Below are 27,473 nucleotides of genomic sequence, written 5' to 3' on the forward strand. Positions count from 1 at the left end.
GTGATATGTTTCAATGGCATCGCGATTGAAACAAACAAATATAAAAAAGGATAACTAAAAAAAAGAGCTTGTATGAGAAAGACGAACTCGGATAAAGAAAATATTTTGCAATCTCGGGGAAGTAACAATAAAGACGATCACGTGCCAGCTCCGTGAATTGACGTAATAACATTGATAACACAATTGATACGCAAAGTATTTAATTTGTTGATGTAAACAAGCTCGCGAGCATGATGCCTAGATTCTGACCTCGCCGTACTGAGCATGCGCTGTTTGCTTTGTATATACGTCCATAAATAGCTTTGACTGGGGAGTTGACTTCAGAAGGAGTTTCTGGGGACAAGGTAAAGCAACTCTGAATTACTATGTCATGGAGATGTCTTGGTTTCACAGTTTTCCATCCACAACTTTCGTCCTTGTTGTCATAGTGATAGTTCTCCTGTACCTGTAAGTATAGTATTACGAGCGTTAATGTATATAGTGAATTTCTTTATGTTTTCAGCTAAGCGCTGGCATCATCAGTACATTCTCGGCTAATCAGTTGCGGACAGCCCGGTTTTATGGCCAGGGTTAGGGGTAACAAAAAAACAAAAGGAGCCACAACGATATTTTGGCATCATAATTATTTTCACTTAGGTAACGAGATGACGTAATTATCCCTGGAATAACTACATGCACACTTTTATTACGCGTCTAAAGCTTGAAGATTTCTCATAGGTTAAAACTACAATAAACAACTACTGAACATCCGGTTACGTGCAATATAAGCTACTTTAACACCACCACCACTCCGAATAGGTCACGCTGATTAGTTTTTTGTTTCTTATCGTGTATACGATTGTCACAAAGCGTGAATGATAAACATCAAAACAAAAGTGCGGCGTTCTTGTGAGTAGACCGTCTGCAGAGCACTTATTATGTGTTTTGGGTAACGCCGCGGTTAAATTGTAATTAGCTTAAACCTATACTCACCATGCTGCAGGTATAAAATATCACGTGTAGACATTCCGATAATCAAACGTTCACCACATTTCATGGTTCAATGTACCTCGACACACTGCGTAATAAACACTGTAAATGAACGTTCACCACATTTCATAGTTCAATGTACCGACACACTGCGTAAAAAAAAAACTTTAAATGAACGTTCACCACATTTCATGGTTCAATGTACCGACACACTGCGTAATAAAAACTGTAAATGAACATTCACCACATTTCATGGTTCAATGTACCGACACACTGCGTAAAAAAACTTTAAATGAACGTTCACCACATTTCATGGTGTAATGTACCGACATACTACATAATAAAAACTGTAAATGAACGTTCACCACATTTCATGGTTCAATGTACCAACACACTACGTAATGAACACCGTAAATGAACGTTCACCACATTTCATGGTTCAATGTACCAACACACTGCGTAATAAACATTGTAAATGAACGTTCACCACATTTCATGGTTCAATGTACAAACACACTGCGTAATAAACATTGTAAATGAACGTTCACCACATTTCATGGTTCAATGTACCAACACACTACGTAATGAACACCGTAAATGAACGTTCACCACATTTCATGGTTCAATGTACCAACACACTGCGTAATAAACATTGTAAATGAACGTTCACCACATTTCATGGTTCAATGTACCAACACACTGCGTAATAAACATTGTAAATGAACGTTCACCACATTTCATGGTTTTAATGTTCAGGCTTGAATTGTGATATGGTAACCGACTAATTGCCTAAAGAAAGAAAATAACAATGATTACTGGACTGTCGACAGTCCTCGGGCCTAATGTAATTGTGTAGCCGAAAGCGTTTGATGGGAAAGGCGAAGCATTTCACGCGAGAGACTGTCCCCGTCTGCAGGTTTCTAGTTGATATGAATAATTTATAAGTTGATCCTGACGTCACGAAATAAATTATATTAACATAATGTTGCAAATTTATTCCAAATGGGCGTACCTCCTGAATGTATTGGTTGTTCAACTTACGAACACAATGAACCAAAAAATAACAAAGAAAACTATTATATCGCCGAGAACCAGGAAACAACGTGCATTTTTTGTGGTAGTCAAATAGTAAATATAGAAAACCGGAAGAGACTGTGTGGTGGCAGAGACGATCGATCCACATCTTGCCAGTTCGTACGCGTGCCGAAAATGTGTGCTGAGAGCGTCGACTTAGCCTGACAAGTTGGCGTAGGTGGCGCCCTGGACTGCTGCGATCCCCACCAACGTGTGGGGATCGCAGCAGTCCAGGGCGCCACCTACGCCAACTTGTCAGGCTAGCGTCGACTCTGCATAAAAAGGTCCGACTTCATATGTCAATGACTTGCCGCTTCCCGTGGGCTCGCTGACAAACACATCTCTCCCATCTGTGTCTGTGTGATAGTGTCTCGCTGGTAATCTTTGCAAGTAATATCATGGTAGTCTAAACGTTCCAGCACTTTTAAAGCCAAAACAAAGTCAGCTTGGACATTCAGTTGTGAGAAATGACAAAATAAACGGTGCCAGCAATAGATTTCGAGTATGAAAGAACAAAATAAACGCAATCAAAGGCGCCGACCACGCGCGTTGGGAATAAATAGAACGCGTCGCGACGAGAAATCTCTTTCACTCAGGCAAACGCGCACACACATGCTATTTCCGTACATTGAATACGTTGGCAACGGAAAGGACAAGTTTAAATCATCTTTGTAAGCAACAGTCTCACACTGAATATAAGTTTATAAATTATCAAACTAACATTCAATGAATCGGACTGCGACGGTTAAGACGAAAGGACAAGGCTAAGACGAAAAACATGTGACAGTACGATTATGCTCGTCTAGTACACGCCCGGGGAGTACAAATTCAAGTATCTAACTTCCCAATACAAAAGAGGATTTAGTATCAGCAATAATTTCTAGTACTGCCTGGATAATTGTGTATTATTAGTTGACATCAGACATATAACTGTACAAGATTTTTTGAACAATGTCTCAAATTTCCTAAAGAATATTCAAATAAGTTGGGATTAATATGAATTGAATATCCATCTTTTGAAAAATCAGCTAAACAGTTCACCAGCCACGATTATGGTGAATTGGCGAGTTCTCAACGAAGACGACCGGACGTCTCCGGTCATAATCTGGCTGGTTCGAATTTATCCACTTTTACAGTGATGAATATTGCGTTCGAGTCAATGTATTAAATGTAAGTGCGTTGGGAAATAGCATAATTATATTGCATGAGTGACTGAGGTTGGTGTCACAACGCGTTCTATTTATTTCCAACGCGCGTGGTCGGCGCCTCTGATTGCGTTTATTATGTATTTTTATTATCGAAATGTTTCACTGGCTGAAATTTTTTTTTTGTTATGTCTCGCAACTGAACGTCCAAGCTGACAATGTTTTGGCTGTATACATGCACTCGTCAAAATTTGTTTGTGTCATGATATGAAAAACTGCCGTGGAAAGTGTCGCGATCGCGTGTAGTACAGTTAAAACAAACTTCGCGTAAGTCGCTAATCGTGGGCAATTCAAGTAGCCTGCGACCCCTGACCCTTTTCACGATTGGCCACGATAAAATGATAGACATCTGCGCGACTATCATTTGCATATGGAAGTACCCGGATCTGGTAAGAAATCTTACCAGTGAATTTGCAACACCGGACAGTCGGCGGTCGTGCCTTACGACACTCCATACTTCCTGTCCCGGCGTTCGCAATTTATTCACGGTTATTACGTTTATACACAATATTTATTGATGATAACATATTAATATTAGGTACGACCGACAGTCACGTAAAATGCTAAGATTATTGAAGACAATAGAAAATGCAGACGCGTTTTCTTACTTTACATCGGTCTCAGAAACGTGACGGGATTAGACTCCCGTCATTAAATGAAAACGTTCGCGCAGCTCAAAACATGTTTTGTTGCTATTTCGGGCTGATAATATCATCAAATTATTATTACACGCCGGGAAAAGACGAGATACCGCAAAGTATGCACTCGTGAGTTACCGGAATGCATTGACCTTGCCGATCGAAATAATTAAGAATTAATAATTTCGTACTGCCTTCGTGCATACTTTGCAGTATTTTCGTAATGACCGCAGACTATTGAACAGTAGGGAGAAATAATGAAGTTGCTCACATTGCCTTGAAATGGTTTTATATAATTGTCCGTTCTTCTTTGCAGGTACTCAACATGGACATTTTCTACATTCAAAAATATGGGAGTCCGTGGCCCAACACCATGGCCATTAATCGGCAGCATGTTGGAGTATAGAAAGGTAAAGGAATACCATAAAGTGTATTTTTCATTTCGCATTTGTTGTCTATATTTGGAAAATGAATCTATATGTAGCAAACACATCAAAGTTTCAGATCGATATTTGACAAAATGGTTTGGGGTCATAATTTTCGGTTATTTTTTAAAATAAAAACGTGGAAAGCAACAAATTCGGAATTAACATAATTGCTTGCGTGATGTATTACATCTAGATAATGAATATTTATATTTTATGTTAGGGTATTGTAGTTAAAGACTTAGAATGGACAAAGAAGTACGGCAAAGTGTGCGGGTAAGTCCGTCGAGATTCACGTCAGCAATTATGCCTTTATTTGGAAATTGTTATGAATATTTTCATGAAACATGCACACCGTGACAAAAAATAAACAGTCAGCGTAACCGTCATAACAAGAAATTTCATAAATATTATCTTGTCAGTAGTGAAAACATCGAAAACAGAATGCACTATGAATAAATATATTAATGAATACGTAATACACTTGAAATGTTTTGTATTAATGTTCCTCTTTCGTTTGTAAATTTATAATTCAGAATCTATGAAGGACGTAGACCAATGTTACTCGTTACGGACCCTGAGATGTGTAAACAGATATGTGTAAAACACTTTTCATCGTTCAAGAACAGAAATGTAAGCACAAGCCGTATGCACACACAATGAATTTGTATCGCAAATCTGTACACAGAAGGGGGCTGTAACAACAACAACAATGTGTTTTTTTAATACTCAGACCTTGAATGTAATGTAACATACTGTAATGTAACGTAACGTAATGTAACGATATACAGTTATTTGCCTTGCTTGAGGCCGATATCATAAATTATCGTTCTTCGTGTGGCTGTTAAGTCGAGTGCCGCGGCCAAGAACAGTTTAATAAATATTCTTGCAGTTATTAACTCATAAATGTTTGCTAAAAACATCAGATATCTCATGAAATTACCATTGTGTTTTTTTTCCCAGACACTTCCACTAAAAAGCAAACCAATGAGTTCGCGTTTATTCCAACTTGCTGATGACCGTTGGAAGGTTACTAGGAACACGTTGACTCCATCTTTCAGTGGCTCCAAAATGAGGCTGGTGAGTTGTGTGAGGTACTAGTATACTTAATTGACTAAGGGTGAAACATCGCTGGTGTAAATCATCAGCAGTGTGCTATTATATTATTTGTTTTAGCGACTTTCTATTGCTATGGTCACTGCATGAATCACAAATATTTTGACAAAATTTAGAAACGAAATTTCCTTTCTACCTCAATTCATTCATTCAATGATAAATTAAAATTATTTTTTTCTTATTTATGAGCTCACCGAGGCGGCACCAAGTAATTTTTGAACTGTAGGAATAGGAGTATTTAGAATATATATTTTTCTTAAAGTTGTATCATCTGTTGAACTTTAATGTTTGAACTGAATTGCAATCAACAAGTATGGCGTTCGCGAGTTATTCGTGTTAGAACCTGACTGGTTTTTAGTCCCCGTTCGGTCGTAGTCAAAAAACGGGGACTTGTGTTTTGACCTTTGTACTTCCGTGTGCCCGTGCTTGTGTGCGTCCGAGCCTGTAGCAATCGAAATCAAACTTCACACATACATCATACATAATACTATACATGTGCACATCAATTTGTTCAGAGTGGTGACCATTTTTGTCCTAAAAAATCATCAAAATCAAGCTTTTATGGATGGATTTTGTTTAAAAATTGTATTTGTAAGATCCAATTTAAATTGGCCGACTAGTGGCCATTGTGTTTTACTGAATGCAATTCTAGTGCCATATCCTTGCCATGCTTTGACTGATTATGACCAAATTTTATATATTCATTATACATCATGACATAGGTATATTGGTTTGACTATCTGATTCAAAATGGCCAAATGACAGCCATTTTTGTGCTAAAAACCCTAAAAAATCGGGCATTTCTGGCATTCCAGAACTGGATCTTTGCGTTTATGGATGGATTTTGTTCAAACTTGATACATGCATTAGAGATTATGGGTTCCTGTTGCACGTCATTTTATTTTTTGAATCGGATTCAAAAAAAGCCACATCTCTGATATGTTGTGACTGATTATGTTCAAAATGTTATATGTTTGTTTTACATCATGTAATAGATGTATAAATGTATTCAAAATGGTCGACTGGTGGCCATTTTGTTTTAATTTATGCTTTCCCATTGACAATATGTCAATCATTTTAAAGTTTAAAAATCATCATAGTCAAGTATCATTTACTGGATCCATACTTCTGACATGTCTATGTTCCAACTATATTATTAAAAACAAAACTATATATCTTAAATTTGATAACTAACAGGGCCTGTGCCATGCATGGCTTGTTATATCTGGAATACGTAAAATCCTGAAATGCAACCCTGTTACGAATTCTGCTTTAGAACACACAACTAACCCAAAATTGTACGAAATGTCAATTGCTCGCTTGAACCACAAGGTAACCTCAAACGTATTTACCAAAAAGGGCAGTGTATTTGTACAAGAAATACACACATTTAAAAATTAAAAATGCTTCTGAAATTTGCCATAGCTCCATCTATGAAGATTGGGGTATATTTTGAAAACAACATGCTGAGACCACTCTATTCAGTTAACTGGATACTTAAGTGGGAACTTGACTAGCGTACTTGAGTAGGCACCGAATAATTGTTAAATACAACATCTTAATTGTGTCAATGTTATTACAATTTTGAGACGGGAGTCATTTCGTGAGTAAACGTGGTGTCAGGGCATAATTAAATAAACAATTCATTCGATATAGTAATATAAACAATCACACATGAATTTGTAATTTTATAATGATTTGTTGTTTTCACTAGCAGTATTTTAAAATTGATCTTATAATAAGGTTCATATGTTGTAGGACCTGAAATGTTAACAATGTATACCCAAAAATAGATTCAACATATTTATATAGATCTTATAGGCCTGCAAAGGACTTTCAGCTGCATTGCAATCTTCTCTGTTATTATCATTACAGATGTCTCCTCTTATCAGCAGATGTGCCGATGAGTTAATAAAAAACATGGAGGCACATTGCAAAGAAGGAAAGACAGTACAGTGTAAAGAGTAAGTATTGTTACTATGAAATCAAATACATATTATTAATATCTAGTACATACATAATCGATGTTTGGTTTCACAGTCATAATTCATATCAGGAAAGAATACATGCAAATAATACCAACTGTTATACTCCAAATAAGGATATATAAACTGTCTCATTCCAAATAAAGTTTTACATTCGAAGCCTTTGGCATGTGAAGTACTATGCGAAATATATTAAATTTGCGGTATTCACAGTATATCTACATACACAATAATTCAATTTTTGATCAGTATAACTTTCGAATGCTGGTCATTGGTACCTTAATGGTTGTCGCATCAAACTCATGATCGGTGGACCCAAGTTCAAATCTTACCTTAGGCTTAACATCGAAGAGTCGAGATTCATTCACTAACGAATGCGACTGACTTTGGCGGAACCTTGGTTAAGGTCCGCAGGTGCTTGTGTTCGACCGAGCCTGGTTGACGCCAGGATAGCGCATTAAAATTGCCATTTGATAGAGAAATGGCCACACAGCCCTTTTATGTTGTCCTAAACATAAAACAGAAACAACTTACGAATGCCATAACATACAGGTTCAAGGTTTGACCACGCTACACAAAATTTGAAGGGCCTTCAACTAAATGTTGCAAACAATATATATACCATTTTAACAAAAAATGTTGAAATGATACACACATGATTATATATCTTTCAGTTTGTTTGGTAGTTATGTGGTGGATAGCATTGCAAGTGTAGGATTTGGGATGGATGTTAGTTCGCAGTCTCAACCTGAACATCCATTTGTGAAACATGCTAATTTGACTGCCATACTTAGTTTGTTCAATCCAGTATTTGCTATTGTGTGTAAGTACAAACAACATTAATACTTTTTCAGCTGTCTTATTATAAAATATCTGAATGAATTGTGTTTTTCTGGCAGTGTTATCGGCAATATCGTCACTGGCATAGCCTTGTGTTGAAATTTAAAAATCCATTGATTATTATTCATAACGTCATACTGTAAATGAATCTCAGGCTGGAATCAAACGAAAAATAAGGATATTAAATACACAAAAAAAGTCATGATTATTGCGAGATTTGTTGTTTTTTTCCTAGTTTTCTTCCCATTCCTTCTTCCACTCCTGAAGTATTTTGAGATTCAATTACTGCCAATGAAAACGATCGACTATTTTTCACAAGTTGTCGGAGAAACTATCAAGTTGCGAAACAGTGACAAAGGTGCCAGCCAAGTAAGTGATATTACGTACTATTACATATGACAAACGATTCAGGACACATAGCAGCCTTCCCTATATCATTTTCGATAGTGGAATGGGTGTAGTGTTACAGTACTACTTCTATAATGTATACGCTCATGAAAACATTCTTCATGAAGTCTGAAGTCTTGAATTACAATCAAACCATCTTTTTACAGAGAGTTGACTTCTTACAACTAATGATTAATGCCCATGAGATATATGATGAATATGTAAAGAGCAAAGAAGATGACGAAGATCATGATGAAGGCGTGAACAGAGTGGAATTCATCAAAGATAGCACACATTCTTCGGTTAATTTGAGTAAAGGACTAAGTGAGGATGAAATGCTCGCACAGGTACGATGTACATCATCTTCAAAACTTGAAGAATCAATTCAGCGAATCAGAATTCTATCTGATTAATATTTTGGTAAAACAGGCACCACGTGCCCCGTTGATGTATAAGTAAACTACAAAGCGTGTGGTGTTGTTGCATTCTTAGTTCAGTATAGAGGTTTTACGCGACATTTTGTTGGCCCAGTTTGTGTAATATACACTGTCTTTTTTTACTTCTGTTCATTCCCTGCATTCCTTCACTCTTCTCCCTTGTCCATTCTTCTCATTATTTTATTTCTTTCTTCTTGCTAATATACATCTACACAACTAAACTAGCCTTTTAACTAAAATCGAATGGTATCTCTGAAATGTTTAATCACCAATCGTCCATCATTAGTATGTTGGTACTGCCAGTCATGTTTTACCTGATGATTGATTCCATATTATTCCATCAGTCTATTGTATTCTTCATTGCTGGATATGAAACTACCAACGCCACGATGTCATTCGTGTGCTATAATTTGGCAACCAATCCGGAAACGCAAGAGAAGTTACAGAAAGAAATTGACGAGGTCATGTGTAACTATGATGATGTGGGATATGAGGCAGTCAGCAAGATGAAATACTTAGATATGGTAGTTTCAGAAACACTCAGAATGTTTCCCCCTCCAAGTAGGTATGTAGTGATATATATATAGTAGCAAACATTTGGCAGTTTTCAATATTTAAAATCATCCATTGAACGTTCGGAATAAAAATGTATTGTACAAACATTTTATCAAACAGCGGGACAAGTTCTGTATTTCAGCACGGGCCGGCACCAGTTTGTGTAGGCTAATAGTTCATTCATAAGTGAGGGTATTGATGATATTGTTCCCGTGTTTTCGACCCTGGTTTAATACTTTATTTTTGTAACATAGTGATGTGCGTATCTGTAACAAATAAGTCGCTATGATCATGAAAAAATCGTTTGTTGCGTGTTTATATTTTTGTAATTTGTCTGAGCTTTTGTTTATAGGTTTAATCGCGAATGCAACCAAGACATCAACATTAATGGAATAAATATCCCCAAAGGAATGACTGTGTCTGTCTCTCCCTATGTCATTCATCATGATCCAGACAATTATCCAGATCCAGAAAAGTTTATTCCAGAAAGGTAAGAATTAACAAACTGACAAACATTGTACTAATCCATATGCTCCAGATTTTAGATGTGTTCTTTCAAGATGATTCACATACAAAAATGTGGAATAATAGATAAAACAAAGTTCTAATTCCATCATATACCAACTGTTGATTCTGCATATTTATACTAAATTGTGATAATGTTATTCCTTCATTTTGTCCTGTGGGTGTCCATCTCGTCACTGTTTATCCCCACGCTATTCCGAGCAGCATTTTTCTATAACCTATAATCTTAATTGGAATGGTTGGAGTGTGGCGTTGTGAGGTGTGTGTCTGCCGATAGTTGCGAGGCTCTTTTCGTTGGTGATGAGTTCACATGATTATATGTTCGTAATTTTGCAGTGATTATGTTTAACTAAATGTAATGTCTGTAAAGCCATAAAATAGGCCAGTATTGAAATCATACTTTATTGAACTCATGAATACAGATTCAGTAAAGAACAGAAAGAGAAGCGACACCCATATGCCTGGATACCGTTTGGTGCCGGACCTCGTAACTGTATTGGTATGAGATTTGCATTGATGGAATTAAAGATGGGATTGGTTCGTGTATTGCAGAAGTTCACCTTTGAACCGTGTGCGGAAACTGAGGTATGTGTCAAATGGAATTTATATGTTACCTCCACCATAACAATGCTTTGTTGGGGTGGTTTGTTTGTTTGTTGAGACTAAAACATGTGTAGGCTAATTTGTGTGGAATTATTTGGAGGCGTTTGCCTTTGAGATGGAGACCAATAGTTGCCATTTTAGTTGTGGTGGCACGCATTTTTTTTTTAAAAAATCACCATTGTCAGACAGTCATTTTCTTTGAGAAAGACAACTAAATATTGTATCAACGAAATTTCATGTAATTTGTACGTAAGGTTACAATTGAAAAACAAACCGATTGGATTTTATGGGAATGTCGGTTACTTGGCCATTGTTGGATACATAAAAACCGTAAGGACGACTTTCATGACGACCATAAAGACCAGATAGAGTTACATATTGTGAATGCTGGACCCGGTTGTTATGCATTTAGGGATGTTGAAAAGATTCTTCGCCATTGCAAAGCAACCAGAACAGTAACGCCTTGCGAATGAGCACAACATACTTAAATTGAATAGGCATAATTATTCATGCACGCCTACCAGACGTTTCAGGAAAAACGCTTAGCGTGGTTTACTTATATTCAAGAGTAGAACTAATATTTATTTATTTATTTATTTATTTATTTATTTACTTACTTACTTACTTACTTACTTACTTACTTACTTACTTACTTACTTACTTACTTACTTACTTACTTACCTACTTACTTACTTACTTACCTACTTACTTACTTATTTACTTACTTACTTACTTATTTACTTATTTACTTACTTATTTACTTATTTACTTATTTACTTACTTATTTACTTATTTACTTATTTACTTACTTATTTTCTTATTTACTTACTTATTTATTTATTTATTTATTTATTTATTTATTTATTTATTTATTTATTTACTTACTTACTTACTTACTTACTTACTTACTTACTTACTTATTTATTTATTTACTTATTTACTTACTTACTTATTTACTTATTTACTTACTTACTTACTTGCTTACTTATTTACTTACTTACTTACTTACTTACTTGCTTACTTACTTACTTACTTACTTACTTACTTATTTACTTACTTACTTATTTACTTATTTACTTATTTACTTATTTACTTACTTATTTACTTATTTACTTATTTACTTATTTATTTATTTATTTATTTATTTATTTATTTATTTATTTACAGATTCCTCCGGTGCTTGGCAAGGGGATATTTTTGACCCCACCCAATGGTATTAAACTCAGCGTTAAATTGCGAGAATGAATACTCAGGAAAGCGAGTACATCATTTATCAAGAACATATAATACCAATGTGATTACACATTTGTGTGGTACTCGTACTGAATCTAAACTATTTATGTTTATTTTTGGGGTTGGTGATTACTTCTTAGAAGTTTTGCCTGACATAGTTTTTTTAATGACATTTTGACATTTCTTGCAACAACAAAATGTCTTCTTATCTTCTGTCACCATTGTGATACACATAATTATCAATCAACTTTATATTCACCGATATTCGTTATTCATTATCTACATTATCATAGGCAATGCAGTAATACTTACGCGATGTTATAAATACACGTATAGAAATATGAAATTCGGATGAAACATTCGTGTGTATATTCAGGGCTTCAAGTCTATATTGTTATTGACTGGCCTGGCCCTGTTATTTAAATATTGTATATTATCATTCCTTTCAAGAATAAAGAAATCGTGAAATGTAGTACAATTTCTTGTTTGGTATTAGCAAAAGACATATCTGAAACCAATAGAAATGCTATACAGTCACACACCATAGGAATGTATTAGTACAGTTCAAACACTTTCTCGTCTCTACACATTATTATAATGCTGTAGTTCAATATGCAATCGAAAGTGTTTTTTCCTGGATTCCCCGGTCACGACGGCCCACATTATAAATGTATATTTCACGAGCCCTGCTATATGATTGGTTGTGCCATTCAAAATAGGTCACAAGGTCACGCTACGTTGTTGTTGTTGTTGTTGTTGTTACTTCAACGTGTATAGGATTGCGAGACTGCGTGAACGGTGACAGATTTATATAAACTTGGAAAGATGAACGTCACATCAAAGTATTTCGCATTGTTCTTATGATCATAATATCAGAGAATTGTATCCATTTATTTGAGTAGACAGAGTGGGACAATTGCAGGTTTGTATTACACGTGATAATGTTTCAGGTTCAAAGTTTGTTCAAATTGTCGACGGCCCCGGATTGGTCAGACACTCATTTTCGTCATAGCACAAGGACGAATAAAGTGACGAATTGGGTGACGCAATGTACACAGACTTAGCATTTAGATTTACAAATAAACTTTCATCATGTTTTAAGACTGAATGTACGCAGACATTGCGTTTATTTTCACAAACGACCGTTCGCCACATTTACGATTCACAAGTGAACTTTCACCACATTTTAAGGTTAAATGCACGCAGACGTTGTGTTACGATTCACAAGTGAACTTTCACCACATTTTAAGTTTGAATGTACGCTGACATTGTGTTACGATTCACAAGTGAACTTTCACCACATTTTAAGGTTGAATGTACGCTGGCATTGTGTTACGATTTACAAGTGAACTTTCACCACATTTTAAAGTTGATTGTCCGAACACACTGCCTTATTGTACGCTCATTTGTATGCGTTCTTTTCAGCCCTTCACAGTTTTTGTGCTTTCTTATGCTAATACGTCTCCCAACTTGTTGTGATAGAACAATGCGTAAAGGCCATACACGTTATTCTTTCTATTCAGTTTACAAGACGAAAATATTGATACCCAACATTCCCAATTCAGAGTGTGTTTGCTCAAGTAAAAATAAATGATCATCCTAAATGTCCTGCTCTAGACTGGCAATATTTGCTAGGCGGAACATTTGAGGGTGTGTCTATTTGCCAGATGAGATTGTTCAATGTCATTACGATTGAGTAAAATATATAAAATAAATAAAAATAAATATAAACAAAACAAAAAGGATAATTAAAAAATACTTGTATGAGAAGGACGAACTTGAATAAACAAAATGTATTCTCGGGGAGGGAACTATTGACGTAATTACATTGATAAGGGACGACGTCAAAAGATCGATGGTCCGAGTGTAAATAAGTGCGTCAAATGAGGTCAATATTAGGGCACGGACTTAGAACCAACTGCTATGATATACTACTGTCCGATTATCAATTTGTATTTAATGGTGAATGATCAATATTTATCAATTAAGTTTCAGTGGGGGTGGAGGGTTTTGGGAAAAAAATAGAGGAATTAAGTTTTGTATCCTACATTGAACTTTTGATGTTGTCCCTAACACAATTAGTACGCAAAGTATATAATTTATTGATGTAAACAAGCTCGCGTGCATGATGCCTAACTTCCGACCTCGCCGTACTGAGCATGCGCTGTTTACTTTGTATACGCGTCTATAAATAGCTTGGATTGGGGAGTTGAATTCAGAAGGAGTTTCTCGGGACAAGGTAAAGCAACTCTGAATTACTACGTCATGGAGATGTCTTGGTTCCACAGCTTTTCACCCACAACTTTCGTCCTTGTTGTCATAGTGATAGTTCTCCTGTATCTGTAAGTATAGTATTACGAGCGTTAATGTATATAGTGAATTTCTTTATGTTTTCAGCTAAGCGCTGGAATTATCAGTACATTCTCGGCTAATCAGTTGCGGACAGCCCGGTTTTATGGCCAGGGTTGGGGGTAACAAAATACGAGGGACCACATCGAGATTTTGGTATCATAATTATTTTCATTTAATCGAGCAAATGACGTAATTGTTCTGGAATAAGATAACATATTGTTTCAATATTATACTAACTCCATGCACACTTACGGACCTGAAGCTTGAAGATTTCTCATAGGTTTAAAATTACACGAAACAACTACTGAACGTCCGGGTACATGCAATATAGGCTACTTTAACCCCACCACCACTCAATATAGGTCATACTACAGGGTCACGCTGATTCGTAGTTTTTGTTTTTCTTATCGTGTATACGATTGCCACAAAGCGTCAGATTTGCATCAAGTCGGAATGACCGTGAATGTCAAACAAAAGCACCTCGATAACGTCATCGCTATAACCACTTTACTCGCAATGAGCAGTATTACATTTTCGTTTCTTTGGAAAAACTGCATTGTCTGTACCCCAAGCGCTCGAGGTTGTAATGTTACATGTGTAGCATTATCCTACCGGGCGGGCGGAACATTACAACCTCCAGCGCGGGGGTACATTGTCTTATGATTTCAGTCTTGAAACACCAAAACAAGAGAGCGGCGTTCTTGTGAGCGGGAGTACTGGAGCACTTGTTATCATATACCTCGTATTGCCCGGCAATGTAACCCTATGGAAGTGAGCCCTTACATCAGGGCAATAATTATACGTATCACGCCAGGCTTTCACCAATCAAAACAAAACGCGTCGTGTATTTGAGGTTACGTCGTGGTAAAATTGTAATTACACAGATATTCACGATGGTGCAGGTCCCTGGATTGGTCATACCCAAATTGCACCATGGCGTAAGAATGAATACTGTGCGATTATTGTGGCGTTGCGTACTTAAATAATAATATGACCTGTAGACATTCCGATAATCACATTTCATATTTCAATGTACCGACACACTACGTAATGAAAACCGTAAATGAACGTTCACCACAATCCAGGGTTCAATGTACCGACACACTGCGTAATAAAAACCGCAAATGAACGTTCACCACATTTCATGTTTCAATGTACCGACACACTACGTAATAAACACCGTAAATGAACGTTCACCACAATCCAGGGTTCAATGTACCGACACACTGCGTAATGAACACCGTAAATGAACGTTCACCACATTTCATGGTTCAATGTACCGACACACTGCGTAATAAACACCGTAAATGAACGTTCAGCACATTTCATGTTTCAATGTACCGACACATTACGTAACAAAAACCGTAAATGAACGTTCACCACAATCCAGGGTTCAATATACCGACACACTACGTAATGAACACCATAAATGAACGTTCACCACATTGCATGGTTCAATGTACCGACACACTACGTAATGAACACCGTAAATGAACGTTCACCACATTTCATGGTTCAATGTACCGACACACTGCGTAATAAACACCGTAAATGAACGTTCAGCACATTTCATGTTCAATGTACCGACACATTACGTAACAAAAACCGTAAATGAGCGTTCACCACAATTCATGGTTCAATGTACCGACACACTACGTAATGAACACCGTAAATGAACGTTCACCACATTTCATGGTTCAATGTACCGACACACTACGTAATGAACACCGTAAATGAACGTTCACCACAATCCATGGTTCAATGTACCTGACACACTACGTAATGAACACCGTATTAAAATGAACGTTCACCACATGTCATGGTTCAATGTACCGACACACTACGTAATAAAACCCGTAAATGAACGTTCACCACAATCCAGGGTTCAATATACCGACACACTACGTAATGAAAACCGTAAATGAACCTTCACCACATTTCATGGTTCAATGTTCAGGCTTGAATTGTGACATGTTGCCTAAAGGAAGAAAAAAACAATGATCGCGTGAAAACGCTTATCGAAGACACAATTGCTACTCACCTCAATGGCATTGAAAACAATAGAAAACGTAGACGCGTTCGAATGTCTTCCTTAATTGGTTTTCTTACTACATCGACATCTGAAGCGCGACGGGATTAGACTCCCGTCATTAAACGCAAACGTTCGCAAAGCTCAGAACGTTTTTCGTTGCCATTTCGGGCTGATACATCTCATCAAATTATTATTACACGCCGGAAAAAGACGAGAATGCTGCAAAGTATGCACTCAGGCGTTACGGGAACGCATTGACCTTGCCGATCGTAAGGATTGCGTATGCCTCTGTGCATACTTTGCGGTATTCTCGTAATTACCGTTTACTATTTATTGAACAGTAGCGAGAAATATTGAAGTTGTTCACATTGCCTTAAGTTAGCGAGACTATTATTTGTGTTGAAAATTACGATTTTCACATTTATTTATTAATTGATGAAATGCACTATAAACTTTCATATGATAAAGTCAACATAACATAGAATGTCATGTACGTTGGTTAAAATGTTGATTTTCTGTAGGGAAGCAAGGCAGCCTCTGTCGTGTTTTCCAAAATCAACAACACAGGTTTAATCTGTGTGCCTATAAGTTTCAAAGATTAACTAAAGACAAAGCAATGTTAAAGTGTGTTATCAGTAGCTTTAGTGGTTTGTCTCCGCCCCGTTTGTTTCAAAGATTAGCCGTTTGCATATGAATGTGTCAGGCACACAGACACAAGGTCACATACCCACTGAAAAAAAAAACATTGATTTTGGTGTTCTCATCTGCCGATTTTATCGAATTAAAGCTATCCCATTCCTCTATTTTTTTGGGTTTCCAATAGCCTTACACATTTGGGTGCCCCTACATATGTTAAAACAGACCTTGAAGGGAAATCAAATCGATTGTCATGATAATCAAGCTTGAAAATCTTTGCTGTGACTTCATGAACATTTTTCTTTTCAAAATACAAGGTCTTTAACAAAAAATAACATATACTTATTATCGTCAGATTAACACCAAATTCCCACAGCTTTAAGGTAACAATGAGCGGAACTTGAATGTGTCCAGACAAACTATTTCGTGGATTATTTACCAACGTGTTGTGGTTTGAGTTGGAGGCAATTCGACTAAAACGGAAATTAAAATTCAGCACACCATTTTTTAAAACGCATTGCTTGAATAAAACTGACAAGACACATTCAATTTACCAGACTATTGAACAACAAGGAAAAGTGAAAAAGAAACTTGTTATCACCAGCATAAATGCGTAATTATTTTTTTTTTACAGAAAAGGTAATGTTTTACCTTTGATTGAGTAACGCGTCGTAGAATGCAGATACAGGCATGAAAAATACACTTTTGAAAAGCTTGAAGTCTTGCGATTCCAAAAATATATACTTTCTTGGATCTTTTTGTAGTCATTTAGTCACAGTTAGAAGATAAAAACAAGTATGCAAATAATAGTCTCGCTACCTTACAATGGTGTATATACTTGTCCGTTCTTGTTGTAGGTACTCAACATGGACATTCTCTACTTTTAAAAATATGGGAGTCCGTGGCCCGACACCATGGCCATTCATCGGCAGCATGTTGGAGTATAGAAAGGTAAAGGAATACCCTGAAGTTTTTTTTCGTACTATCTGTCTTTATTTGAAAAATGAATCTATATGTACCAAATACATGCAAGTTTTAGATCAATATTTAACAGAATGGTTTGGGGTCTCCGCCTTTTTTTAGACATAATTTTCGGTTATTTTTTTAAAAATAAAAACGCGGAAAGCAAACAATTCACATTTCACATAATCTATTGATTTATGTAGAAGATAAATGAGACACCATCTCCATTATAAATTGTATCATACTATACAAGGACTTGTGTTATGTATTATTAGATAACATTTATATTTTATGTTAGGGTATGGTAATTAAAGATTTAGAATGGTCAAAGAAGTACGGAAAAGTCTTCGGGTAAGTCCGTCGAGATTCACGTCGACAATGTCTTTATTTGGAAATTGTTAAACATTGTTAAAATATTCATTGAAACCCTTGGGATATTTTATTATAATAGGGTGTGTCTACATCGCGCGTTGAAATTTGCATATAACATTAGCACGTAACAAAGATTGAGATAAAGGAAAGAGTGGTATAAACAAAGATCAGTGATTACTTGAAATCGATACCAGGAAGGGGGTGGGGGTAGAAGAAAAGTTATATAACATTTTATTATTTAATAATTTAGTAAAATACATAAGTTTGTCCAACTCCCTGTGGTAATACACTAGAAATGTTTTGTATTTATGTTTCTCTTTCGTTTGTAAATTCCTAATTCAGAATCTATGAAGGACGTAGTCCAATGTTACTTGTCACGGACCCTGAGATGTGTAAACAGATATGTGTAAAACACTTTTCATCGTTCAGGAACAGAAAGGTAAGCACAATCTAGATACACATTAATTTGCGTCGTTAATCTGTATACAGAAGTGGGCTGTAACAACTTTCAATGTAAAGTAATGTAATGTAATGTAATGTAATGATATACAGCTATTTTCCTTGCCTGAGGCTAATATCATGAATTACATTTCCCGTGTGGCTGGTGTTAACCGAAGTCGAATGCCGTGGCCAATAACTAGGTACTTAGGTAACATTTTTCGCCCTTACCAAGAACAGTTAATAATCAGTTAATATTCTTGCAGTTATTAACTCATAAATGTTTGCTATATCATGTCAAATATTTCATGAAATTTCTTTTGCTTCTTCCAGGCAATTCCACTAAGAAGCAAACCAATGAGTTCGGGTTTATTCCAACTTGCTGATAGCCGTTGGAAGGTTACGAGAAACACGTTGATTCCATCGTTCAGTGGCTCCAAAATGAGGCTGGTGAGGTTTGTTAGGTACTATTTAACTTAACCGACTAAGGGTGAAACATCGCTGGTGTAAATCATCAGCAGTGTGCTATTATATTATTTGTTTTAGCGACTTTCTATTGCTATGGTCACTGCATGAATCACAAATATTTTGACAAAATTTAGAAACGAAATTTCCTTTCTACCTCAATTCATTTATTCAATGATAAATTAAAATTATTTTTTCTTATTTATGAGCTCACCGAGGCGGCGCCAAGTAGTATTAGATTAGCGGGAATGGGAATATTTAAAATAAATATCTCAATTATCTGTTGAAATATTTGAAATCTTGAATTGTAATCAACAGTTCACGTTCGTGAAAAAAGGCAGCCGACGCTATGAAATCTCTATAAACTGTCACAAATTTAGAAAGGAAAGGACATATCGACTTGAGAAATGGATGTTCATCAAACATTATGTTCATTACGTAGTGTGTCGGTATTCGAAAGACGTCAGTTTGGCGTGGGATTCGATGGACTTCTATTGAGAAGTATGACATTTATTTATAAAAGTTATAAAACAAGAAATTACCTTGTGGTGGAAAACATGCTTCGAGGTACAGGTCGTGATGGCACATACAAACAAATGTTACCAAAAATGTCATTTTTTTGTACAAGAAACACAAACATTAAAATTGCTTCTGAAATTTGCTGTCTCATGTAATTTCAAAATTGTTCTTGTAATAAGGTTCATATGTATTAAGGCTCCGAAATGTTAACAATGTATATTCATAAACAGTTTATATTTGTATATTCATATATTAGGTTTTATTGGCCCGCAAATCTGCATAAGTACCTTCAGCTGCATCTCAACCTTCTCTGTTATTATTATTTCAGATGTCTCCTCTTATCAGCAGATGTGCCGATGAGTTAATAAAAAACATGGAGGCACATTGCAAAGAAGGGAAGACAGTACAGTGTAAAGAGTAAGTATTGTTACTATGAAATCAAATACATAGTATTAATATCTAGTACATACATAATCGATGTTTGGTTTCACAATCACAATTTATAATGTGAAAAATTATTCATGCAAACAATTCCAGCTGCTACACTCCAAATAAGCAAATACAAACTGTCGAAGCTTTTGGCATGTGAATTAATATGCAAAATATAATAAATGAAGGAATTTCGGTATTAACAAATATATTCACATTACGCGATTTTCTGTTCGAAATAAGTATTTGATCTGAGTAATTTCATGCATACTAGTCTTTTGAGTTGTCCCAGGGACAACAATTTATATATGACAACTTATATGTTCATATACCAGAGCAATCAGCATTCTTCCCAAGTTTCTTTTGTTTGGCATGCACCGTAATTCAAATTCAACACACATGACATGACCGAATTTATTGCAATAGAGACAATAATCACTTGATTGATAAATGAGAATTATTCTAATTTTTAATCAGTATACCTTTCGAATGCCATAACATGTAGGTGCAACATTTAGCCATGCTACTCAAAGAGCCTTCAGCTAAATCTTGCGAAATATATGTATAGAAAATGTTGAAATGACACACACATGATTATCCTTCAGGTTGTTTGGTGGTTATGTGGTGGATAGCATTGCAAGTGTGGGATTTGGGATGGATGTCAGTTCGCAGACTCAACCTGAACATCCATTTGTGGAACATGCTAAAGTGGCTTTCACATTTGGTGTTTTCAGTCCAGCATTTGCTATTGTGTGTAAGTGCAGATAAAATTAATACTTTTTCTGTTGTCTGATTATGAAATATCTGAATGGATTGTGCTTTTCTGGAATGTTATCGGCAATAGCGTTGTGCTGAAACACACACTTAAATTTATAATGATTATCATTCATAACGTATTACTGTAACTGAATCTCAGACTGGAATCAAACGATCGCGAAAAAATACGGATATTAAATACACATGATTTATGCAAGATCTCTCAACATTCTCCTCTATTGTTTTTCCCAGTTTTTTTCCCATTCCTCGTTCCACTTCTGAACTACTTTGAGATTCCATTGCTTCCGAAGAAAACTGTCGACTATTTTGCACAAGTTGTCGAAGAAGCTATCAAGTTGAGAAAAAGTGACGAATGCGCCAGCCAAGTAAGTGATATTATGTGATATTAAATTTGACAAACAATTCAAGACACGTAGCAGCCTATCTTGTATCATATTTCTGATAGTGTAATGCTTGTAGTATTACTGTACTAATATTTTAATGTATATACTCATGAAAACATTCTTCATAAAGTCTGAAGACTTGAATTACAATCAAACAATCTTTTTACAGAGAGTTGACTTCTTACAACTAATGATAAATGCCCACGATGTATATGATGAATATGTAAAGAACAAAGAAGATGAAGAGGATCGTGATGAAGGCGTGAACAGAGTGGAATTCATCAAAGATGGCGCACATTCTCCAGTTAATCTGAGTAAAGGACTAAGTAAAGATGAAATGCTCGCACAGGTACGATGACATGTGTATGCTAGGTCTCACATTATGCAGCTGACATCTTCTTCAAAACTAAAAGGATCAGTTCAGCGAATCAGAATTTTATCTGAAATGATGGCCTGAGTAATATTTTGGTAAAACAGGTACCACGTGGCCCATTGATGTATAAGTAAACTACAAAGCGTGTGGTGTTGTTGCATTCTTAGTCCAGTATAGAGGTTTACGCGACATTTTGTTGGCCCAGTTTGTGTAATATACACGGTATTTTTTTACTTTGTCCATTCCCCGCATTCCTTCACTCTTCTCTCTTTTTCTCGTTACTTTATTTCTACTTCCTTATATACATCTACACAACTAACCTTTTAACTAAAATTGAATGGTGTCTCTGAAATTGTTAATCACTAATCGTCCAAGTCAATATGCTGGTATTGCCAGTAATGTTTTACCTGCTGATTGATTCCATATTATTTCATCAGTCTATTGTCTTCTTCATTGCTGGATATGAAACTACCAACACCACGATGTCATTCGTGTGCTATAATTTGGCAACCAATCCGGAAACGCAAGTGAAGTTACAGAGAGAAATTGATGAGGTCATGCGTAACTATGACGATGTAGGATATGAGGCAGTCAGCAAGATGAAATATTTAGATATGGTAGTTTCAGAAACACTCAGAATATTTCCCCCTCCAAGTCGGTATGTAGTGATATATATAGTTTTCAATATTCAAAATCATCTATTGAACGTTCGGAATAAAAATATGTTGTTCAAACATTTTACAAATTAGCTAGACTTATAGTTCTGTATATCAGCACGGGCCAGCACTAATTTGTGTAGGCTATTAGTTCATTTATGGGTGAGGGGGTTGAGGATAATGTTCCCGTGTTTTTATTGTTGTGGCATAGTTATGTGCATATCTGCTTACAGTAATAAGCCGCTATTATCATGAAATTTTTTTTGTTGCGTGTTTATATTTTTGTAATTTTTCTGAGCTTTTGTTTATAGGTTTAATCGCGAATGCAACCAAGACGTCAACATTAATGGAATAAATATCCCAAAAGGAATGACTGTGTCTGTCTCTCCTTATGTCATCCATCATGATCCAGACAATTACCCAGATCCAGAAAAGTTCATTCCAGAAAGGTATGAATAAACAAACTGACCAAAATTATTCTTTCTTTTAACTGTAATATGTTCCAGATCTTATAGAATGTGTTCTTCCAAGATGATACACGTTCAACTATCGATTCTGCATATTTATAATAAATTATAGTCATGCTATCCCTTTATTTTTGCCTGTGGATATCCATCTAGTAACTGTTCACCACACGCTATTTCGAGTCACATTTTTCTATAACCTAAAATCCGTAATTGAAACGATTGAAGTGTGGCGTTGTGAGGTGTGTGTCTGCCGATAGTTGCTAGGCGCTTTCTGGTGATGATGAGCTCGCATGATTATATGTTCGTAGTTTTGCAGTGATTATGTTTACCTATATGTAATGTCTGAACTGAACTGAACTGAAACTGGAAAGTGCATCAGTAATGAAATCATTCTTTCACATACTTCTACATTATGTATATAGATTCACAAAAGAAGAGAAAGAGAAGCGACATCCATATGCCTGGATACCGTTTGGTGCTGGACCTCGTAACTGTATTGGTATGAGATTTGCGTTGATTGAAGCAAAGATTGGATTGGTTCGTGTACTGCAGAAGTTCACCTTTGAACCGTGTGCTGAAACTGAGGTATGTGCCAGGATTCTCTATTTTGCCTCCATCATGGGGATGTTTTTTTGGAGTGGCTTATATGTATGGAATTATTTGGAGGGGTTAACCTTTGAGAAAGAAACCAATAGTTACCATTTTATTTGTGGTGGCACGCATTTTTTGGAAAAACCCTTCACCATTGTCAGACGGTCAATTGAACCAGTCGTATTTTGAGGAAGAGTCGGTTACTTGGCCTTTGTTGGGATAAATAAAAACGTTAAAGACGACTTTCATGGCAAGCATCAAGACAAGGTAGATGATGTCAAGAAATTTATTGAAAACAACTTTAAGAGTAAATTAAAAGGATTAAAACAAATCTGTGGATTATGGTTCCAGAGGGCGCTGTCTACGATCGGGAGAATACAAATTTTGAAAACGTTTGGAATATCACAGTTTGTGTAGCAACAATGGTTCAAACCCCTAAAACAGTTATTAAGGAATTAAAACAAATAATGTTTAATTTTATAAGGAATGGCAAAGACAAAGTAAAAGGTAATACAATAATTGCAGACATTGAAACGGGTGGACTATCAGGGGGAAATTTCTGTACTCTCTCGGGTTCTCCACACTTGCCAGGGGGGGAAACTCGTCTCGTCTCTCTATCTCGTCCCCTTGAGGTACGGGATCTGGAAAGTCACTTATACTTTACAGTCAAATAAGACACACACAACGAAATACGTTTCAGCTCTCGTCTTAGTCGATCAATCGAGCACTCTATAAGACACAGCGCCCTGGGGAAAGGTCCCCAAGACTCTCACAAGGCTGACCCAAGGCTAGCCCAAGACTGGACTGCCTCAAGGCTCGCCCCTGGACTCTCTCGGACTGCTCTCGACTCTCTAGGACTGCGTCTCTCGTGGAGTATTCTTCAAGACCAACTCAAACTCTCTTTATTCATTTTCAAAACTCTAACCAATTACAAAACAGTAAAAGACTCTAGGGTGTAACCTTCAATCATAAAGCCAATCAAACTAAGTACTGAATACGTCATATCTTTTGATTAATCGTTCACTACATTAATAACTACGGATGTCAGAATAGCGACGGTATCTTGTAATTAGTTCCAAACCACTGAGCCAAGTTCCGTCCAAAACTTCAAATAGACCTAAACAATGACAGACATAACACAGCAATTCAGCTAATAATCAGTTAATTAAGTCGGTCAACAGATACGCGAAAACAAATTCATGACAGGACTAAAGATGATTGAAATTGATTCGTTTAAAAGTTTAAATGGATTAAAAAGTTTACCATGGGAGGTCAAGCCGGATAGCAGGTGATTATGCAAGTCATGTTAAGGAATTTTGGTAGTAACTTACGATGTACAAGAACTGAAAGAAATTGTCTTGCCATTCTTTCTGGATATCTGCATGGAATGGGCAGCATTTGCACAAGTTGTCCCTGACTCGCCTAATATAATAGACCGTCAATGGCTTTGGAATAACAAATATATAAAAATTGGGAATCATTCAGTTTATTTCAAATCTTTGGCAATTAAAAATATTAATAGAATTATAGATTTATTCACAACTGGAATTACTGGCAAACAAAGGGACTGTCAACTTTAGATTATTTACATATTCAGGGATTAATTTCTGCAATATCGAAAAAGTGGAAAATTCAAATTCATAATAACAGTCACAAGTGGTTTGAACCCGAAGATGTAATTTATTTTAATTCATTATACATTGTATATACATATCAATTCATCAACAAGTAAACTAGTATATAAACATATGTATAATAATATAATAGAATCTCCAACAATTGAATCTAAGTTAGAATAACTGTATGATGTATATCCAGTAATCATTAAGAAATTTTTCAGTCTACCTTATACCACTACACTTTCAACAGATCTTGGAGGTTTTCAGTTTCAAATTATTCATAGATATATTCCAACGTTTTCAAAACTTTTTGAATGGAAGTTAGTAGCCTCCCCTCTCCCCTCTCCCCCTGTGTTATGTGTCATACATAAATTGAAACCATAGAACACTTGTTTGTGAAATGCCACTGTGTACAGTCATTGTTGGAAAAACTGCAGCAAAACTGTAATTTAATTGTAATGTACAAAATATTATACTTGGCATTTATAAGGTGAAAAATATTATGTTGAATCATTTTATTTTATTGTTTAAAAAATACATATACAAATGTAGGGGAGAAGCGAAAATCTTATCATTTTTTGGTTTCAAGGCATACATAAAAGAACATCAACTTGCTTTAAACAGAGGCAAAATATTATATTATTATCAGAAATGGGAGCCAGGATTTGGATTAATAGATAGCCACACATTCAAAGCCAGCAGGCAACACTGCTCAATTTTATTAATAACAAGGAAGCGAACGGGTTAAAATGTTATTTTGTAATTGTGAATATTTTTTTTCTTTCTGGCTATTGAAATAGCACAAACAAAACATGACAGCTGGTTCTGATGGGTACAAAATAGAAAACGCCTCATTACCCCACATCTCATTGTTTTCTTTTCAGTTTTTTCTATTTATTTATTTATTTATTTATTTATTTATTTATTTATTTATTTATTTATTTATTTATTTATTTATTTATTTATTTATTTATTTATTTATTTATTTATTTATTTATTTATTTATTTATTTATTTATTTATTTATTTATTTATTTATTTATTTATTTATTTATTTATTTATTTATTTATTTATTTATTTATTTATTTATTTATTTATTTATTTATTTATTTATTTATTTATTTATTTATTTATTTATTTATTTATTTATTTATTTATTTATTTGTGTGTTTATTTATTTGTAGATTCCTCCGGTATTTGGCAAGCAGTTAATTTTGTCTCCACCAAATGGTATTAAACTCAGCGTTAAATTACGAGCATGAATACTCGGGAAAGCACTTATCTATGTTCGGGATTGACATCATTTATTGAAGACATGTAATATTAATATGATTACGCATTTGTGTGATACTCGTACTGAATCTAAGTGATGTTAGATTTTTGATTGGTGATTATTTTTAGAAGTTTTGCCCGACATACTTTTTTAAAGAAATTTTGACATTTCCTAAAAAACAAATCCTTTTGATGAAATAGAATATACCCAATTTTTATTCTTGCATTTATCGATTTGGTTGCCATATAATAACATGTATGTATAAGGCCGTATGTATATATAATGTATAATGTTGTTGTAGTTGTTATTTTATTTGTTATGTGCTGTTTTAATGTACTTTTCTTTCTTGTATTTTGTAACTTGGAAAGTAATAAAAGAAACAATGTCACGGATGGTTCTTGTATTCATTCAGGGGCAGCTTGGTATGAGACAAAATATGTTCTTTGTCTTGAGAGAAAAAAAGAACCATTTTACACAATTATTTGATTCCTCGAATAACTTACTTATAAATTCAGAACAAATTCTCTAAGAAATTACGACCTTTTATTCTAATTTGTTTCACAGTCGTCGCCCACATGGTCCTGGTAATGGTCATAGAGATTTACTCACCAATAATCAAATTACAATACTTAACACGACTTACAGAGTTTTATGTGAAGGCCAATTATATTTCACGTGGTTTATACTGCACTTATCTGTCTTCCCATAAAAAAGACACCAGGTAATGATAATATCGAGTATCGATGGTATGAGACAGTGCGATTTGTATTACCGATTTGGAAGTGCTGTTATTGCACATTTGTTCAGAAAAAAATATCCATGAAATTAAGTTCACGGGTAACGAGGTTAAAAACTTTGCTTTTGCAAATGACCTCACGTGTTTCCTTTGAAATACTAAATCAGCTGAATACCTCTTCAATACTCTCACTTACTTTTGAGGGTTGACGGTAGGTAAAGCATAATAAAATGGGTGGGTTGTGGCTGGGATCATAGCGGTGTCGCAAACTAAAGTTGTTTTGTATTAATTGGCCCCCAAACCCTAATCAAGGGAGTTCGAATTTATTTCTCATATGACCCCGGGCCGGCGTATCACGAAAACGTGTCCAATCCTTTCGACTCTCTCAAAAAATGTTTAC

The 27,473-nt window shown here is 35.4% G+C and overlaps 2 protein-coding genes across 2 annotated transcripts; both read left to right on the plus strand.

The window, feature by feature from the left end:
- Positions 1-294: 294 nt before the first annotated feature.
- LOC100371244 (cytochrome P450 3A24) lies at positions 295-12,470 on the plus strand. The gene is made up of 13 exons (XM_002731573.4): positions 295-447; positions 4,203-4,296; positions 4,535-4,587; positions 4,848-4,944; positions 5,275-5,391; positions 7,303-7,391; positions 8,087-8,235; positions 8,488-8,621; positions 8,807-8,986; positions 9,421-9,641; positions 9,984-10,121; positions 10,579-10,741; positions 11,927-12,470. The coding sequence occupies exons 1-13, from the start codon at positions 371-373 to the stop codon at positions 12,002-12,004; spliced, it is 1,590 nt and encodes a 529-aa protein (XP_002731619.1). The 5' UTR covers positions 295-370; the 3' UTR covers positions 12,005-12,470.
- A 1,731-nt stretch (positions 12,471-14,201) lies between these two features.
- Positions 14,202-26,729, plus strand: LOC100371396 (cytochrome P450 3A24-like). The gene is made up of 13 exons (XM_002731574.3): positions 14,202-14,334; positions 17,870-17,963; positions 18,274-18,326; positions 18,690-18,786; positions 19,119-19,235; positions 20,098-20,186; positions 20,804-20,952; positions 21,207-21,340; positions 21,528-21,707; positions 22,169-22,389; positions 22,699-22,836; positions 23,277-23,439; positions 26,249-26,729. Exons 1-13 carry the CDS (start codon positions 14,258-14,260, stop codon positions 26,324-26,326), a joined length of 1,590 nt encoding a protein of 529 aa, XP_002731620.1. The 5' UTR covers positions 14,202-14,257; the 3' UTR covers positions 26,327-26,729.
- Positions 26,730-27,473: the final 744 nt, after the last annotated feature.

The sequence above is a fragment of the Saccoglossus kowalevskii genome, chromosome 18 (genome assembly GCF_978046115.1).
Source record: "Saccoglossus kowalevskii chromosome 18, keSacKowa6.1, whole genome shotgun sequence".
NCBI lineage: Eukaryota > Metazoa > Hemichordata > Enteropneusta > Harrimaniidae > Saccoglossus > Saccoglossus kowalevskii.